The sequence below is a fragment of the Grammomys surdaster genome, unplaced genomic scaffold (genome assembly GCF_004785775.1).
Source record: "Grammomys surdaster isolate TR1022 unplaced genomic scaffold, NIH_TR_1.0 125671, whole genome shotgun sequence".
In the NCBI taxonomy this organism is placed as follows: Eukaryota; Metazoa; Chordata; class Mammalia; order Rodentia; family Muridae; genus Grammomys; species Grammomys surdaster.
The window spans coordinates 1,251,589-1,269,397 of NW_021620508.1; the positions used below are offsets into that span (position 1 = coordinate 1,251,589).

Genomic DNA, 17,809 nt, shown 5'->3' on the forward strand with positions numbered 1-17,809 from the left:
CTGAGTTCGAGGCCAGCCTGGTCTACAGAGTGAGTTCCAGGACAGCCAGGGCTATACAGAGAAACAAAACAAACAAACAAACAAAAAAAACCAACCAAAAACAACAACAACAACAAAACAACCTTCTTCATTAAAGAATATTATCAAGAAAATAAAAAGGCAACTTACTCCTACAGCATGGATGAAAAGTATTTGTAAAACATATATCTAAAGCAGTGATGAGAATTCTCAAGAACTTGTTGTTCATGACATGGCAGTGTTGGCAACATGTGTTGACATAGCTGGCTCAGGGCATCTGTGACATGTCCCAATGACTGCCACCCTTCACATTGCCTGCTTCCCACTCTAAGGTAATATCTATAAATAAACTGGAGTCTCAGCATGGCTGGCTGTTTACAGATTAACTTGGCAGCTTCAGACCTGTCTTTCATTTCCTGAGAGTAAGAGCTAAACTTGAAATTTGCATATGCATTTGAGTTCTTCCTCATCTTGTTATAGTGGGATATGGAAAGTGGTGAAATAAATAGTCCTTGCTTATATTAAAAAAAAACATATATCTAATAAAGTCCCCCTCCCTAGTGGTAATTGTTTTGTTTTGATGGATCCCGAGGTCTTATGCATACAAAGCAAGCACTCTATCGCCTTGGCTACATGCCCAATTCCTGCTAAGGATTGAAATATATGAAAAACTCCAGCTAATAAGACAATCAAAGGCAAATTTTAAAAATGAGTAAAGATTTTGTATAGACGTTTTCCAGAGATGTGCAATGTGTAGCAAGCAGCTGAAAAGTCGCCCAATATCATCTATAACTGGATTATTAAATAACGAACGATGTGAGGATAAAAAGGGAAGGATGGAGAGAGAACGGCTAACGGGTACCAGGATCTAGCTGACTAGGAAATGGCTCTGTTTCTTTAGGATCTAGTTAGTATGCAGACATTGCCCAGCAATCGTGTACAATCCTAGGTCATCAGTCCAGTTAACACCATCGGTCAGAACAAGGAGTCTACGAAGTATAGACAAAAGCATGTTTCTGACAAAACTGGACTTTCGCAATGAAACGTTGTTGAGAACCACGGTCACAAAAGTGGTTGCAAATTCGCACAGTCTTAAACGTCACTAAACCTGAAGGTTACTTAACTCCATAAACTCCACACCCCGAGCCTATAGTCTAGTTCTCTCAGACACACGTATTCACATAACTCCTCCTTCTGCCTGCTACCAAGAGTTTGTGACTCCGGAGGACACATGTTGGGGACGCATCCCATCGTAAAGAGGTAGACAATCGCCGGAGACAGCCCTGATCCAAAGGAACTAAACAAACTCAGCCGTGCTTCCTTCCTAGGTCAGACTCCTCAACCCTGAGATTCTCAGAGTTAAGGTCCAGTTTTTCATTTGGGTGAGCACAGGTCTCGGGCCGCGAAGGGCTCTGGGAAATGTAGTTCCAGGCAAGAAAGCAGCGGATCCTTTCGGATTCTTCTCAGTTGCAAGTTGCACCCCCAGGCTGTGAATGCTAGGCCGTGGGAGAAGCCGCTGCTACAAAACCCGCCCAGGCCCAAGCCGATCCCCCTGCCGCAGCGCAGCGCCGCGCCCTTACTCGAGCCGCAGCCACTCTCCCGGTTCAGAAGGCCAGACCGGTCCGGCGAGCCTCGGGGCCCTCTGGGAAGTGCTACTCTGCGTCTAACGGACCCAGGTTTGTGGAGCTTCAACCCCAGCCTTGCGGCGCCGTGCCATAGCCGGGGGGCTGTGCGCCTTGGGCGGCGTCGGGGTGTGGGATCCGACCTGTGGCCCGGCTTGGAGGTGAGTCCCCGGAAGCCGCGAGCCCGGAGGCCGGGACTCTTTGTGCTGGGTGGGAGCCGGGGCCCTGTAGAGCCGCCTCGGGTGTGGATGGAGGACGGGATGCCCGCGGTTTGCAACGGCCGTGATGTGACTGTAATTTGCTCGTCATCCTTTATGTGCCTTTACGAACATGGGTACGCATGTGATGACTGAGATAATGAATGAATGAATTAACGAAAAACTCTACGGGTGGAAGTTAGGCGGGTAGGATTGTGTGGAGATGTGTGAAGACCGCGTTTGAACCGGAGTGCTACCTTTACCGTTTATAATCATTGAAAATATTTTTTATATGGGACACCAGTAATCCCAGCACTTGACTATTTTTGTGTCTTGACAAGCTGTCTTGTGCACACGACAGGCGAAATTCATTTGCCTTGCTGCCCCAACTCCATTCCGCAAATAGCAAGATACAGAAAAACCCAAAGACTAAAAATCATTCAGTTCCACTAGTCGTGCAGGTCTTGGCAAATTTACTTTACACTCGTTGTGAGTATGGACACGTGCATTATGTGCTCATATAAAGAGCATGGCGGCTTAAAAGAGGAGTGATATCATATATACAGTTCTGTAACTTACGGCTCTTTTTTTAAAAAAGATTTATTTATTTATTTATTTATTTATTTAATGTATATGAGTACACTGTAGCTATCTTCAGAAACACCAGAAGAGGGCGTTGGATTCCATTACAGATGGCTGTGAGCCACCACGTGGCCGCTGGGATTTGAACTCAGTACTTCTGGAAGAGCAGTCAGTGCCCTCAGACACTGAGCCATCTCTCCAGCCCAACGTACGGCTCTTATTTAACAATTAATCTGGTTAACATGTTGACATCAACAATTACAAATGTATACCACACACACACACACACACACACACACACACACATATGCATCTGTCTTCTGAATAATTTTTGTTTTCAACCTCTTGAAGTTATAAACCAAGTTCATGAAGAGCCTCTGGGCAGTGCTGTAATGTACCCTGTTCCCTCCCTCCCTGGGGGTAGGCTTTTAGAAGTAGAATTGATATGTTAACAAGCATATCCTTATTAGAACCTCCCTAAATCTAAACGATTGTCCCCAATGCAAGGTTCTAACATCCTACAATATTACTGAAATAATCAACGCATATCTATTAATATTTCAGTAATATTGGAATTGAGATACACCCTAGATAGCAATGAATACTGTAAGTAACAGCAATCTCTACCTTTATACTTATAAAATAAAATTTAGGTTGCAGCGAGAGTCCAAATCTTTTGGGTTCAGACTCCATCTTAGAGAACCTGACCTAAGGTTGAACTTCAAGTTAACTAACAGGCTGGTAGCTAGCATCAATTTCCAGGCTATCCCCCAACAAGACCTGTATCTACCAGTTTCCAGGTTACCACCCCCACTCCAACTAAACCTGCATCTCGCACCAGATTCTAGGTTATTCCCCAACAAATCTGCACCCCCAGGTTATAAGCCTGCCCCTAACACTTCACTTCCTAACAACCACCAATCAGGAGGAAAACAGAAGTCAAGTTTATGGGTTGGCTCCCAGCACCAGCCAATTATGTTAAAGGCCATAATGGACCCCCCAAAGAGCTGTGTAAATACTTGTGGGAAACTAGGCTCAGGGCTCCGCCCATCTGCTCTGCCAGGGTTGGCAGCGAGCTCAAGCTCAAGACCCTCAAGCGATTGCATCGGCTCCGGCTCCTTGGTGGTCTCTCTGGGGTTCACGAAGGTTTCATGGCACAAGAGCAGTCCTTCTTACCAAAATCGAGCATTTAAATAAAGACCTCCTTTGTGATTTGTTTTCTAAGGCGGTGCTCTGCTTTCATTTTCAGAGTTCTTCCTGCGCTGTGGAACCTTTGATAAACTCAATATTTGTTGACTGTTGAATGTATATCAGTCAGCTGTCGGTGCATGGGATATAGCCGCGAACAAAAGAAGCAACCCCCTTCCTTCTCCCCAGCTATCATGACGCATACACTGCCGAGGACCAGATAATAAACAAAGTAAGTAAGCCTGAACTATATCAGATGCTGAAAAATACTAGGGAAAAAAAAGGTCAAAATAGGAGGCTATTCAGAATCGGAGATGGGAAGTAGACAGAGAGAGGGCCAGGGAAGACAGAAAAGAAGGGATAGATGACAGAAGGAACGGAGTGAACGAGGTACCTGTACGTCTGAGGAAGGATTATTCCATACAGGGAGAATGCAGTTGTCAGGGTTTGGACGTTTTCATGCCTGTTCCGATGAACACACTGGCAGCGGCTGAAACAGGGGAAGACCAGTGTGTGTGTGTGGGCGAGGGGGGGGAGCAGAGGAAGTTGCCTGTGGGGGCGGGGAGCAGAGGAAGTTGGGCTTTATAGACCACAGTACCTTGAGTGAGGTGGGAGGGGTTTTGAACATGTGAATAATATATCTGTGCAATGGCAGCTTTTGCTGCTCTGGTGACATCTGGAAAAGGAATGAAGAAGGGTCGGGGGCAGGGTGAGGGAGGGAGCAGAAAGACCAATGAGGAGAATCTTGGAATACTCCAGGGGAAATATGTCGGAGATCGGGACCAGCGGTAGTGAGTGAGTGACTGACAGGCGGTACACTGTAACAAGATGGCATGGTGTTTATTCATGTACTGCAAACGTAAGTTAAGAATTCGATTCTTGGGCCGGGCGGTGGTGGCCCACGCCTTTAATCCCAGCACTTGGGAGGCAGAGGCAGGAGGATTTCTGAGTTCGAGGCCAGCCTGGTCTACAGAGTGAGTTCCAGGACAGCCCGGGCTACACAGAGAAACCCTGTCTCGAAAAAACAAAAAACAAAAAACAAAAAACAACAACAACAAAAAAAAAAACGATTCTTTTTGGGTTGTTTTTATTTTTTATTTGAGATAGGCTTTCCCTGTGTAGCCCCGGGCTGTCCTGGAACTTGTTCTATAGACCAGGCTGGCCTAGAGCTCTGATATCTGCCTGCGAGGTTCTGGTTCGGGATATAGTATGTGCAGTGTGATACGCTCGTTCAAATTGAAATGTCACATTGGCAGTTGAATATACAAGCGTGGCGTTCAGATGACCCGGGATGGGGAATTACCATCATAAATGATACTGAAAACAGAAGCATGAATGAGATCACGTAAGACAGAAAGGGGAGAGGCAGAAGACCCCCTGGGGGTCACTCTAATGTGACGTCTGATGGATAGTGGAGAATCAGTAAAGATGGCTGACAGAGACTAGGACAGTCGGAGGAAACTAGGTCAATGTGTTCCCCTCAACACAAGGAGCAAGTCTCTTGTAATGGAAACGGCGCCAGTGTACAGAGAGGGCACCGAGGACTGAGGAAGACGATCCACTGAACTGTCTTGGAAAACAAGTTTGCTGGAGCCAAGGAGAACGAGAGAAGAGACACTGAAGAGGTCAAATCCAGACAGCTCTCAATAAATCCAGACGCCCCCCCCACAACACACATACGAATACACCAAAAAGGTAAATACGATCAAAATATACTGGATGAAATTCTCAAGAACTAAGCAGAAATGAGAGAGACAAATGTGTGTCCTTATGTAGTCGGCGTCCGTAGGATCCGAGGGTGTAAGGCCCCCGGAGTGGGGAGACCCCCACTCAAGCCACAGAGATTACGACCGTCCAGAATCACACGCGACCGAACTTGCTGCAAACCGCGAAAGGCTTTATTTCCGGATTTCAGTCAGCAGCTGAGGCCGAGGCTCACAAGGGGAGCGTCGACCCCGAGGCTCGGGAGCAAGGGGTATTTAAAGGAGAAAACCGAAAACCAGGGGGGTGAAGGGGGAAATCAAAAAGAAGAACAGTAGTTAGTCATAAACCAAGGTGGGGAGTGGGAAACATCTTACACACGTCATAAACAGGGGTGGGGAGTGGGAAACATCCTGCACACATTTTTCTCAGGAACGTGACCCTTAACCTAGCCCGTTGTGGTCAGTCATTTCCCGGAGTATCTTGACCAACCGGTATTTGTAGTTCTGCTATTCTTTGTCGGAATGACCTGGCTGACTTGCCCCCTGGCTAATTCTTGCTTTGGGTGGCCAGCTAGTTCCTGGAACCAAGGCCTGTGAATCTGTCAACCTTTATTCAGATGGAGGGGGGGTTCTCTATGAATTTTTTATATCCTTACATCGACAGAGCGTGCCTTAGCTTGGGAGATGATCACGATAATGGAGGAGGGAGGACAGGGAGGAGGAGGACGGGGAGGTCAGAGAAGGGCATCGGATTCCTGGGAGCTGGAGGTACAGGTTGCTGTGAGCCACCTGATACAGAAGAGTAGCCAGTGCACTTAACCACCGAGCCATCTCTCTACCCCCATGAACATATAGATTTAATTTTTGTACCAATATTGAGTTTTTTTTAAATGGCGGCACTGTGTTTATATGAGCAAATTTCTTAGTTTTAGCAGATACAACCTGGGACTAAGAGTGAAGTTCACCCAGGTGGTGGGTGCCCATGCTTTTAAGAAAAGAAATGAACATAATTTGATTAGAACCTGAGAAGACTTGGGGCAGGGGGAAAAATATGATCAAAATTTAGTATATGAAAAAAATTTACTTTTATATTTTACTTTGTGTTTTTTAAGACAAGGTGTCACTATGTAGCAGCCCTGGCTGACCTGGAACACACTATATACACCAGGGTGGCCTTGAACTCACAGCAATTCACCTGTCTCTGCCTCCCAAGTGCTGGATTCAAAGGCATGTGTCACTACACCTGCTGATTTAAAAAAAAACAATCAAAAAATTGAAAGAAGGGGCCAAGCGTAGTGGCACGTACCTTTAATTCTAGTACTTAGGAGGCAGAAGCAGTTGGATCTCTGAGTTAGAGGCCAGCTTGGTCTGCAGAGCATATTCCAGGCTAGTCAGGGATAGATACACAGTGAGATCCTGCGTAACAATTAACACTATTGTAAATGTATGCAGGAAATTAATTTGGCAGCAGTTTTTCTTAAACCTAGCTAATTTCCAAATGACAAAACAGAGAGTCTATGATTTATTTACAAGTTAAAAGCTTAATAACTAGGCATTATACTTGTATTTTAATACTCTAATCTGGCTAGCTCCCAGCCAAAATCCCCAAGATTTTGCAAGCATTTTAGTATTGGTCTTGCTTTGGGGACTTCAGGTGTGTTCTCCCAAGATATCTTCTTCTCTCACCTTCCTGTGGCTGAATCCCTCTTACCCTCTCCTCCTCCTCCTCCTCCCCTGGCTGCCAAAAGTCCTGTCCCCTCCTCTCTTCTGCCCAGCCATTGGCTGAACGGCTTTTATTGACAAGTCAGTGAATAAAAGGAGAACAATGTTTACACAAACTTGAAACAGTAGATTCTTAACATAAGCCTTACAATGGCCTTGCAGTGTCTGGGATTGAAACCAGGCAGTGCACAAAACTTGACTACAAGCCTGCCTTCAAAAAGAAAAAGAAAAAAAGGAGGAGGAGGAGGAAGAGGAATAGACAGAGAGGAAGTGACTTTGGGTAGAGTAGGAAACCTTGGATTCCAGCAAATCTATTTTATTTTTACTGGAAACAACAAAATAGCATTTTTGGTACTTAGAGATTTTTTCTTTATAAGGAATTCAAGAACTTTGACACACCAACAAGAAGAAAGGGTTCAGTCAGGGACTGTGGGAGACTGAGAACAACCCCAAGACAAGGCTTCCAGTTTTCTGGAGTCTCCCAGAAAAGGAGCCACAAGGAAGTATTGCAGCTGGAAGCCACCTAGGGTGATCATGACAGGAGAGGTAAAAGGTCATCCACGGTCCACTGGAGAACAAATGGGTCTCTTTGTTGTTGTTGTTGTCGTTGTTTTCAAGACAGGGTTTCTCTGTGTAGCCCTGGCTGTCTTGGAACTCACTCTGTAGACCAGGCTGGCCTCGAAGTCAGAAATCTGCCTGCCTCTGCCTCCCAAGTGCTGGGATTAAAGGTGTGCGCCACCACCGTCTGGTAACAAATGGGTCTCTAAAGAGGGAGAAGCAGACCTGCTAGAAGACTCCCCTAAGTGTCTTATGAAGACAGAAGACCCAGAGGGGCAGATAAGGAAGTGGCCACCCTGGAGGGTGAGAGGCCCCTCTGTGCAGGTAGAGGGCAGCACACCCTGAGGGCTTTGCCTGGAGCCTCCTGCCTAAGGAGAGGCAGCCAAGGGTGAGTCAGAGAGGAGCCTGCTCCTTTAGTGCTGCTGTCCTGGTGCTCCTGGGGAAAGTGCCCATGGCCATTGCTTCTTCCACTGTCCCTTGGAGACTGGCCTGGCTCTCACCTCTGAGCCCCATTCATACCCCTCTGATCTGAGTCAGAGCTGAAACCTGTGTGTGTGGGATGAGATGAAGCCATTGTGTCTTTCTGCTTACATCTTCAGGTTCTGCTGGGGCCTTGTATCAGTCAAGGTTCTCCAGGGGAACAGAACTGTTCATTCTCTATATATGGGGTTTGTAGAGTAGCTTACAGGTTGTGGTCCAGCTAGTTCAACAATGTGTGTCTAATAGAAAGCGCAGTAACCCAGTAGTTGTTCGTTCATGAAGCTGGATGTCTCAGCTGGTCTTCAGTACATGTTGGAATCCTGAGGAAGGCAGCTCTCATGCCAGTGAAGGGAGTGGACTTGCTCAGCAAGAGCAAGAGCAAGCAGGCAAAAGTGAGAGTGTCCTCATTCTGTCTATAGGCTGCCAGCAGAGGGCGCTCCAGATTAAAGATTGATCTTCCCATATCAAAAGATCCAGATTAAAAGTGGGCCTGGGCTGATGGTGCTACCGCGTGGATGGCGGGACGGTCTGGGCAGTGTCCAGCCTTGCGGAGACAGTGTGGAAGATTGGCAGAGCCATCTCCCACGCTGGCGTCTCGTGGGTGGCAGGGCTGGTGTTTTTGGCTGGCTGTTTCTAGCTGGAGCATGCATGTGGCCTCAGGCGGAGAAACATGGTGGCTGAGCTAGGCAGAGCCGCCACAGCTTAGATAGTCGGCTTGACCAGCAGCCATTTTAATTAATTACATCAACAAAGTGGCGCCCAAGGCTGGGCATTGCCCAGACATCCCGCCGTCCACGCCGGCTCAGTACAAATGAGACTCTAATGCTTAGATTATCCAAAGGCTTTGTATGTTTGGTAACAATAACAATATGCCCATACAAAGAGAGTTGTTTCCCAATTAGCTAGCCTAAATAAAAGTTGTTACCCATGACTGCTCTCCATTCCTGTGGTTCTCCATCGCTCCTACCTCTCTCTCCCTAGCTCCTCCTCTTCCTTTTCCTCTTCCTCTCCTTACTCCTCCCACCTTAGCTCCTCCTACATCTCAGTGCACTAAGACCGCCTGTATGTTTTTAGCACTTTCCTAACTGCCCAAAGCCATGCTTTCAGAGGTGTGGGTAAAGTCCTTCACACCCCAGACGGCTACTGTTCCACACACCCGGCTCTCAGCTCCACAGCACCGTTCTAGTGAGCCTCGTGGCTATCGGCTCCTCAGTCGTGTACTTTCTGTTAGAGTCAAGAGTGATTATCATAGGAGGGCTTTCTCCAATCTGCCAGCAGTATAAATAGTGACATGAGACTTCTATATAGTTTAAAGCTTAGGCCTTTCGCTTGAGTTGATGTATTTATAGATAGAGAGGGGATATGTTTGGTGGATGTATAGTCAGGTATGGGGGAAGAAAGTGCCCATGCTGAGGCATCCCTTCCCCCTGAGGGACCAGCCACATGACAGTATAGAATAGCATAGAATAGCAAGGGGAGGGAAGTCAAGAGGTTAGTAGAGGCAGAGAAAGGCAGAGAAAGAGAGAGAGAAGAGGAGTAGAGGCCCACCATAAGCACGTGTGGTGGTGGGGGTGTGGAAGGGATGAGGGACAGAGCTGGAGCAGGAAGGCAAAAGCAAAAGAGAGAGGCGGGAGCAAGCAGCCCCTTTTGTAGTGAGTCAGGCCTACCTGGCTATTGCCAGGTAACTGTGGGTTGGAGCTTAGACAGAATGTTAACATTCTCCCATTTTGGTTTAATTAAAAAGGAAAAAATTAGAAAGAGGTGATGGTAGAGCAGGAATAGGGTCATTGTGATCTTTAACTACTTCCTCCTGGCATTGGGTCGACGTGTCTCTAGGGAACCTAGGAAAGTGGGTATGGAGATGTTGGTCTTGTCTTAGGAGAGTTGGCTGTTTCCTTGTTGTCCAGGGTCTGTGGAACCATCTGAAGATAGGTCAGAAGGAACAGGTCCAGTAGAAGTGTCTGTGTCTGAGAGAAGGTTGGAGAATCTGGAGGTTGCTTCTCTGGAGCTGTCCTGGATGTAGTAAGTGTCTGGACTTGACAAGATGCTGAAACACACACACTGGGTGGAGTCTATTGATCCACGAGAGGTCGATCTGAGTGGGTTTCCTGTAGCTTATAAGTTTACAGAAAAGCCAGGCAGTGGTGGTGCACGCCTTTAATCCCAGCACTTGGGAGGCAGAGACAGGCGGATTTCTGAGTTCGAGGCCAGCCTGGTCTACAGAGTGAGTTCCAGGACAGCCAGGGCTACACAGAGAAACCCTGCCTCGAAAAAAAAAAAAAGAATTTGTGATTATACAGTTGGATCGTATAGTGGAATGTTTCATTAGAGTCAGTCAAATTTGTAAGAACTCAAATAATGTTAGGACAGTGGCACAGCAAGAAGAGGAAATATGAAGCATTTAATTGAGGGAAACTGAGTTTAGGTAAGGAAGTAACAGATTACATCTTTGAAAGCTTACATCTGCCTTAAGTTGCTAGGATCTGAGTTTATGTACGTAGCTAGGTCTGCTTTCTAGGCGTCAAGCTTCAGTCACCTTAGCTGTCAATGTAGTCAGAAATCTGAGGAAGAATAAATTATAATCTAGCAGTCGTATGTTATTTTAAAAAATGACAGAGTTTACCTATAGTCCAAACAGTTCCCTATGGGCTCTATGGTCTCCATGGCAACTTGGGCGGAGTCAGTCTGGAGTTCAAGCTCAGAAGTTGGAGGGCTTTTTTCTCTGTAGGATGGATACATGTGACAAGGCTTACTTTGATCTAGGTAAGTCATATGACTCTGAGGGTATCCAGTTTTGTCCACTGTGTTTCTCAGTGGTGATCATATCATAATCCAGGCAGTCTCTTGAAGCTGTGCCTGAATCTTCTGAGACCTTGTGGGATAAACTGTTAAAGATTTCAAGAGATTCTGTCTGTCAAAAAATTAAATATATTAATAGCAGACTTCTGACAAGACTGAGGGCCATATTGATCGGTTATATCTGAAGAGAGCACACCATAATTTAATGGCAGTAGTAAGAATCATTATGAAGACAGGATAGGAATGAAAATCTTAAGTAACTTTGACAGTTGTGTGAGTAGAGAGAAACATTTTGTATTAGCAGAGAATCATTTGTCTTTGTATTAGCAGAGAAACACTCAGCTTAGAGTTGGCGTGGACCAGAATGGAAAGAATGATAGCGCTGACGGCTGACAGCTGTGAGAGCATGGTGAGGGAAAGTATGTCCAGGCGGATCGAGGCCTGTGACAGGAACTGAGCAGGCAGGCGGTGGGAGCGGGCCAGGGGTGTGGGAGTGCCGAGCCGCATTCGCTGTGGGCTTCGGGCGGGAGAAGTGTGGAGGCCACAGCAAGTCATAGAGCCTGGTAAGCTCACGGCCTGATCTCTGTTGGAGCTGGGAAATCTTGACCCACGACCCTGAAAAGGGATGCTGCGGAGGCGGAGGCAGCTCCAGGCGTCGGGCAAGCGACAGATCGGCTGGGGCGGGGCACACAGAGCAGCCCGCGCCGGCCAGTGCTGGTCTGCGGAGCTACAGACAGTTGCGTGTGCAGGGCTGTCGCTGCCTTCAATCTGAGACAGTGGAGGTGACAGCGGCGGCGTGCCAGTGTGTTTGCTTTGGCCGAGCTGGGCGGGACTTCCTCCCAGCAGCTGGAGCCATGGGCCGGTGCTTGCGACTCTCAGTGTCGGCTGAGGGTGGATAAAAGGAAGGCCTGAAGTAGCACGTTCCGTATCCCAGCAACGTGCAGGCTATTCCTGTGGTGGGGGGAGAGAGAGGGGTACTCCCTTGTGCGCGCTCCTGGGAAAGCGACTTCTAGGACAGGCAAAAGCTGTTTTTCTCTCGGCTGTGGTGGGTAGCCAAGCCGGGGCGGTGATGGGCAGAGCGCAGACGCCCCGCGCGAGAATTGAATGCAAGTAGGGGCAGAAGATGGAACTGAACAAGTCTCACAGACAGAGCCCCTGGCAGGCTGCAAGGGCGGGGCCAGCCCGCTTTCGAGTGGCGAACCTGGGGCACCAGTGGCTGCAGCAGCCGCAGTGGGAGCGAGCAAGCGAGGGAGGCGGAGGGGGAAGCCTACACCGTGGATCGATAGTTTAGTGGCCACGTAGAGACACTGCTTTCTGCTTACTGTGAATTAGACCAGGACATCCCAGTAAGTAGGGACAAGGCCGCGAAGACTGACCCACGGGTGAGAGAATAGGGTTATTAACTGCCCCTACCAGCGTCCTGAGAGCATCATCAATAACCAGAGAGATTCTAGCACAGGCCAGACCACCGGATCGGCATGTGATGGGCTGGGGGCTACGCTCAGAGCCGGTGCCCCTGAGCTAGAGGGAGCAGTTCACCCTGGCCTGCAGATGTCTCAGCAATGAGAAAGAAACTGTCTCAAAGGAAAATCTCACCCAAGGGAAAAAGTCCTAGGACAAGGGTCAGTGAAAAAACTGAATGTCTCCATCCTCAAGGGCAGCACAGGGTTAGCTCCGAGCTCAGGAACTCTCCCCTGGGACCATGGGGACGTTTACTCTGACCAGTGGGGGACGGGGCTTCCCAGTTCCCCGAAGTTTGGGCTAGGGAGTGTTAAATCCGAGTCCCCGGTTTCAGCACCATATGATGTGTTTATAAAAAGATAAAGGGGGGTGGGGATATGTTCTGTGGAGGTGTGGTGAGGTGTGTGGGGAGGGGTTGTCTCCAAGGGCCCATGCTGAGGCATCCCTTCCCCCTGAGGGGCCAGCCACACGATGGTATAATACAGAATAGAGTTCATTCAGGGCATGGGGAGGGGAGTCAAGAGGGTAGTAGAGACAGAGAGAGCGGGAGAGAGAGAGAAAGAGAGAGGAGAGAAGTAGAGGCCAGCCATGAGCACATGGAGGGGGTGGGGATGGGGAGAGAGCTGGAGCGGGAAGGCAAGAGCAAGAGGGCGAGGAGGGGGAAAGCAGCCCCTCTTATGGTGTTAGGTATACCTGGCTGTTGCTAGGTAACTGTGGGGCGGAGCTTAGACAGAATGCTAACATGGATGATCTTCCAGCTGGCTCATCTAATTTAACCTGACCATCGTGCCCATGAGCTGCCACTTGGCTGGCTCTGGACCGTTCTGCCCCTCTCTAGTTCGTCTTTCCCCCTACATCTCTGCTCTCGAATCTCTGGCTTCTGCTTTCTTCCCCTGATCATTCTCTCTACCCAGAAGTTCCGCCCACTACTTCCTGTCCAGCTATCGGCTATCAGAGCTTTATTACAACCAATCAACAGTGAGACAACCTCTGATACAATTCTAGATTGTCTTTAGGAAGGACTAATACCTACAAAATAAAACGTGGTGATGAGCCATAGAGAATACCAGAGCCCTACCAGCACTCAGTCCTCTGCCGGTACAGAATCAACAGTTGAAAATGCACCTTCACACAATGTCAAAAACGTTATTCCAGGAGATTGTAGTTATCAATACGGTTTTCTGAAACCAGAAAGACAATAATGTATTAATGACTAATGTTCTTTTTGCCAGCTCAGCTTGCTCAGGACGCCCTTCCCTAAAAAGAAGAGGAAATGACCGAGTTCGAGGTAAATATTAAATACTGTCTTATCTTCTGCTTCTTCTACGTGCGGTTTTAGGGCCTTACCATAACCCATGATGCCATGCGTTTGGAAGTCTGTATACATTTTTTTTTCTCCAGAGGAAGTAACGTTAGAACATTAAAATTAAGGGAGAGTTCCAATGTGGCTGTTTCATGAAGTTCGTTCAGAGCTTTAGCTGGGTCTCAAGTTTTAGTCTCATGGGGTCAGGTTTATCACATCACTTTCATTGTATATAGGGCTAAAACAAATAATTTCATCACAGTAACGAGCCTCTCACCAGTGCCTGGGTCAGTGAGAACAATACTTTTTGGCTCTTTACAGTTGGTAAATAAAGGGTAAAAGAGAGAAAATATATAAATATGATGAATCCCAGCCAACGCAGAAGTGAGTTGATCCCTGAGTTCGAGGCCAGCCTGGTCGACAAGGTGAGTTATAGGTCAGCCAGGGCTACACAGAGAAACCCTGTCTCAAAAAAAAAAAAAAAAAAATCTGTGGCACAATATTATGAGACATGGACCCTCCAAAGATGCTATTGAGTTCATTTTTGTTGTCTGTCTCCTGCTGGCATACAGCCTGCCCCGAAGAGTGGTTAGTTTCCACAGGGAGACTAGGGGAGAATTTTATTACCACATCAATATCAATATCTAGACCTTTTAAAGTTATTTCATGTTAATTGAATTTTGCATATTGCCGAGAGCCTCTTGGCTCAGAGAAGGTAGTGGTGAGGGCACAGAGTAGGACTCTGGTGATGACTTTAAAGTCTGAGGGTCTCAGGGCTTTCTGGCTCTCTGACTTGGACTGAAATGCTGATGATAACTTCTAAAAAGTCCTAAACATTTCTTCTGAGGGTAAAAGACTGCAGGTTTAGGGGATTAACACCTGTAGCCTAACAGCAGAGGAGTAGGCAATGTGGCCTTTGTTCTGTCTCAGCAGGAACTGCTGGGCTCTAACTTATGTCTGCTAGTCTGAGGTGCAGGAAGAAAAGACACTTAGAGAAGTTATTATAGAGTCTATTACTAAGTGTAAAATGTTTCCTGTGAAAGCTATCTAAGGGGAAAAGCAGAAAGATCCTAAGTGAGGAAAAGGAAAAATTCTACTCTATCTGGAGAAAGGGAAAAAATTTCTATTCTCTCTCTCTATTCTATCTCTCTATTCTATCTGCCTCTCATCTCTCTGTCCTCAGTACTTACACATCTTACAGAATACATGGTCACATGTTACAAAGTTCATCACAAGTTCACACCAAAAATCAAATCATAAATTGAAATAGACGTTTACAACAGAGAATGTTCACATGCATATCCATTAGGAGTAATTATCTGGCTAAACACCCATCACTTGTCTAGCTCCACAGGTTCGCTGAAGGTTTAAAACCATCACTAAGTTACTAGTGAAGTTTTGTATAGATAAACCCTGTCAATGTTTTATCTTCTGTCTCAGCACCTATAATAAATCATTAGTTCCCTTTTAATGACCTTTGGTTAATTGTTTTACAACCCCTTGGGATGTGCTCTGAGTAGGAGGGAGTCTGGTTACTATCTAAGTGCTGTTAACTGATGACACTTGGGAGACTGGCAGAGTTCTCATCACAGTTTTGACTATCAGAAAGGGACTTAATATCAGTCCCACTATAAAAGAGCTTAATAATCATTGATATAATTTTAGGAATTCTTATAGGCTCATCTTTAAGATTTAAGAAGTCATCTATTTGTCTACACAGCATCACTACAAGACAGTACATCTTCATGGATCTGCAGAGATCTGCTCCAAAGGGGTGTGCTATTGCTTAGTGATTATTACATGTGTTTAATAATAATAATAGGAAAAGCATATTAATAGCAGGAATTTTTCCTAAAATAAGTTCCTCACAGCCTTGCTGAATAAGGCCTCACTTGTCGCAGATTGTATAAAAATCCAAGGCAAGCATTTCAGGATGATCACCTGCTAGTTATTAGCTTGTCCCATTGTGGCTCCTGACAGCATCTCCGTTTCAAGAGTTCCCAGCTGAACACTGTGCTGTGAAGGGGTGTATAGCGACTTTCTGAACCTCATTTGCATCTATTCCTATGGCTTGCTTCTGACCGGTTCTGTTGGTGAGGCTGTCCACAGAAGTCTGATATGCTTTCCACTTCTAGTATTTCGGCTTGGCTTTTTTTTTTTTTTTTTTTTGAGTATCTCTCTCTTTCTGAATTCCTCTTTTGTGTCCTGTGTCTCCGTCCTTATTGTTTTCAGCTGTGTGTGTGTGGTCTCTTGGGATATTTTCAGTTTGTTTTATTCTTTGGGTTCTTTGAACACACTCCTGGTTCTTTTGAGTTATTTTTGAGGTGGTTTCATCCGTTTGTTTTCACTGGACGCCACTGCTGTAGAGTAATGATCTTGGAGCACTTAGGTTACCTTGGTTTTAATGTTATTGTGTATAGTGTTGAGACTTGCACATCTGGACCTAGGTGGTTGGTTGAATGTATTTCCTACCTACCTTACCCTTAGTGTTTCAGAGTAGGTTTCTCTGGGTTAGCAGTCTCTTCACAGTCTTCACCGTGAAGGGGTGCTTGGATGTTATCACCTGGTAGGACTCTGTGTGTGTATGTGTGTGTATCTGTTTGTGTGTATGTGTGTCTATGTGTATGTTTGTGTGTATGTATGTGTGTGTGTCTATGTGTGTGAGTGTGCGTATGTATGTATGTGTCTGTGTGTGTATGTATGAGTGTGCGTGTGTACTTTTAGAGTCTGGGTAGGTGTGCTGACCTCACTTGGAAGAGGTTTGGGACAGTGCCATCCTAGGCACTGTGATTACCAGTGTGATGGGCAGGGTTGAAGCTTCCTGACATGCCGAATTCACCGTGACAACAAGCAAAGCTGAAACCTCCCTAGCACACTGTGCTCACTGGGGTAACAGGCAGGCTGAAGTCTCCCAGGTATGCCTGTTTATCAGGTGTCAGTTTTCTTTACAGATGAACAAGATTCTACTATATATACATACCACCGCCTTTGTCTTCTAGTAACTGGATATAAATGGACAATATTGTTCATGTGACGTTTGTTTCACTTTGTTTAGAAAATTGGCAATGCTTTTTGTAGTCTCATCTTCCTGAATTATATCTGAACAAGGCTTGTCACGTTTTTCCTACGCCATTAAAATGGATGACTTCAGGTTGACTGTTGTGTGTTGTTACAGGGACTGGTGACGTTCAAAGATGTGGCCATTGATTTCACCCCAGAAGAGTGGAAGCAACTGGATCCTACTCAGCGGAACCTCTATCGGAATGTGATGCTGGAAAACTATAACAACTTGGTCACAGTAGGTAGGACACTGCACTTTCCTAGAACAGATGGAATTTTTAAGGGTTGATGAGCCTTGCCTGGAAAGATCTTGAGATGTGCTATCCCTGCTGCAGCTTTCAAAGGAAAGTCTTTGGTGGTATTTCAGGGTAAAACATTCTCAGAAACCTGGCTTTCCCAGGCCCAACTCAGAATCCTGGGTTGTTTTTGTTACTGGTGTGTGTACCCAAACCAATGTCATTTCTCCCCAACAGGCCCACCACTCACCAAACCTGATGTGATTTTCAAGTTGGAGCAAGAGGAAGAGCCATGTGTAGTAGAGAAAGAAGTGTTAAGGAGACACCGTCCAGGTTAGTGGGAGGGAGCCAGCCGGGTGGAGTGAGAGGACCAATCCGTGATTGGGCTGAGATGGTTTGCAAGGTAGATTCCCAGATATAGTAACTGTAGTAACAGCTAAGTGTGAACTCTTTGAAACCAGGCTGCCATTTCTCTTTAACAACATTTTTAATTACATTTTTTTTATTTGTGTGCACACACGTGTGTGGGTGCACGTGTGTTATGGTGCACATGTGGAAGTCAGAGGACAAGTTGTACAATCAAATTTGGGACATCAGGCTTGGTGGCAAATGTCTTTACTTTCTGATCCATTTCCTTAATCCAAGGTGTTATTTTCAATACTATTAAATTGTATGTGTGTGTCTCTATGTGTGTGTGTCTGTGTGTGTGTCTGTGCATATATGTGTATGTGTGTGTCTGTGTGTGTCTGTGTCTCTGTGCGTGTGTGTCTCTGTGTGTGTGTCTATATGTGTGTGTGTCTGTGTGTGTCTGTGTGTGTGTGTGTGTATGTGTGTGTCTGTGTGTGTTTCTGTGTCTCTATGTGTGTGTGTCTGTGTGTGT

At 46.4% G+C, this 17,809-nt stretch overlaps 1 protein-coding gene across 2 annotated transcripts in view; it reads left to right on the plus strand.

The window, feature by feature from the left end:
- The first annotated feature begins 1,607 nt into the window (after positions 1-1,607).
- Positions 1,608-17,809, plus strand: part of Znf569 (zinc finger protein 569) — a 21,103-nt gene continuing 4,901 nt past the window's right edge. The window contains exons 1-5 of one of the 2 annotated variants that reach the window (XM_028787687.1): positions 1,608-1,694; positions 3,669-3,839; positions 13,563-13,618; positions 16,809-16,935; positions 17,167-17,262. In XM_028787687.1, coding sequence (XP_028643520.1) covers positions 13,604-13,618; positions 16,809-16,935; positions 17,167-17,262 — 238 coding nt within the window. In that variant the 5' untranslated portion in view covers positions 1,608-1,694; positions 3,669-3,839; positions 13,563-13,603. Of the gene's footprint in view, positions 1,695-1,740; positions 1,802-3,668; positions 3,840-13,562; positions 13,619-16,808; positions 16,936-17,166; positions 17,263-17,809 lie in introns of those variants that run through there. The other variant, XM_028787688.1, reaches the window with a different exon arrangement.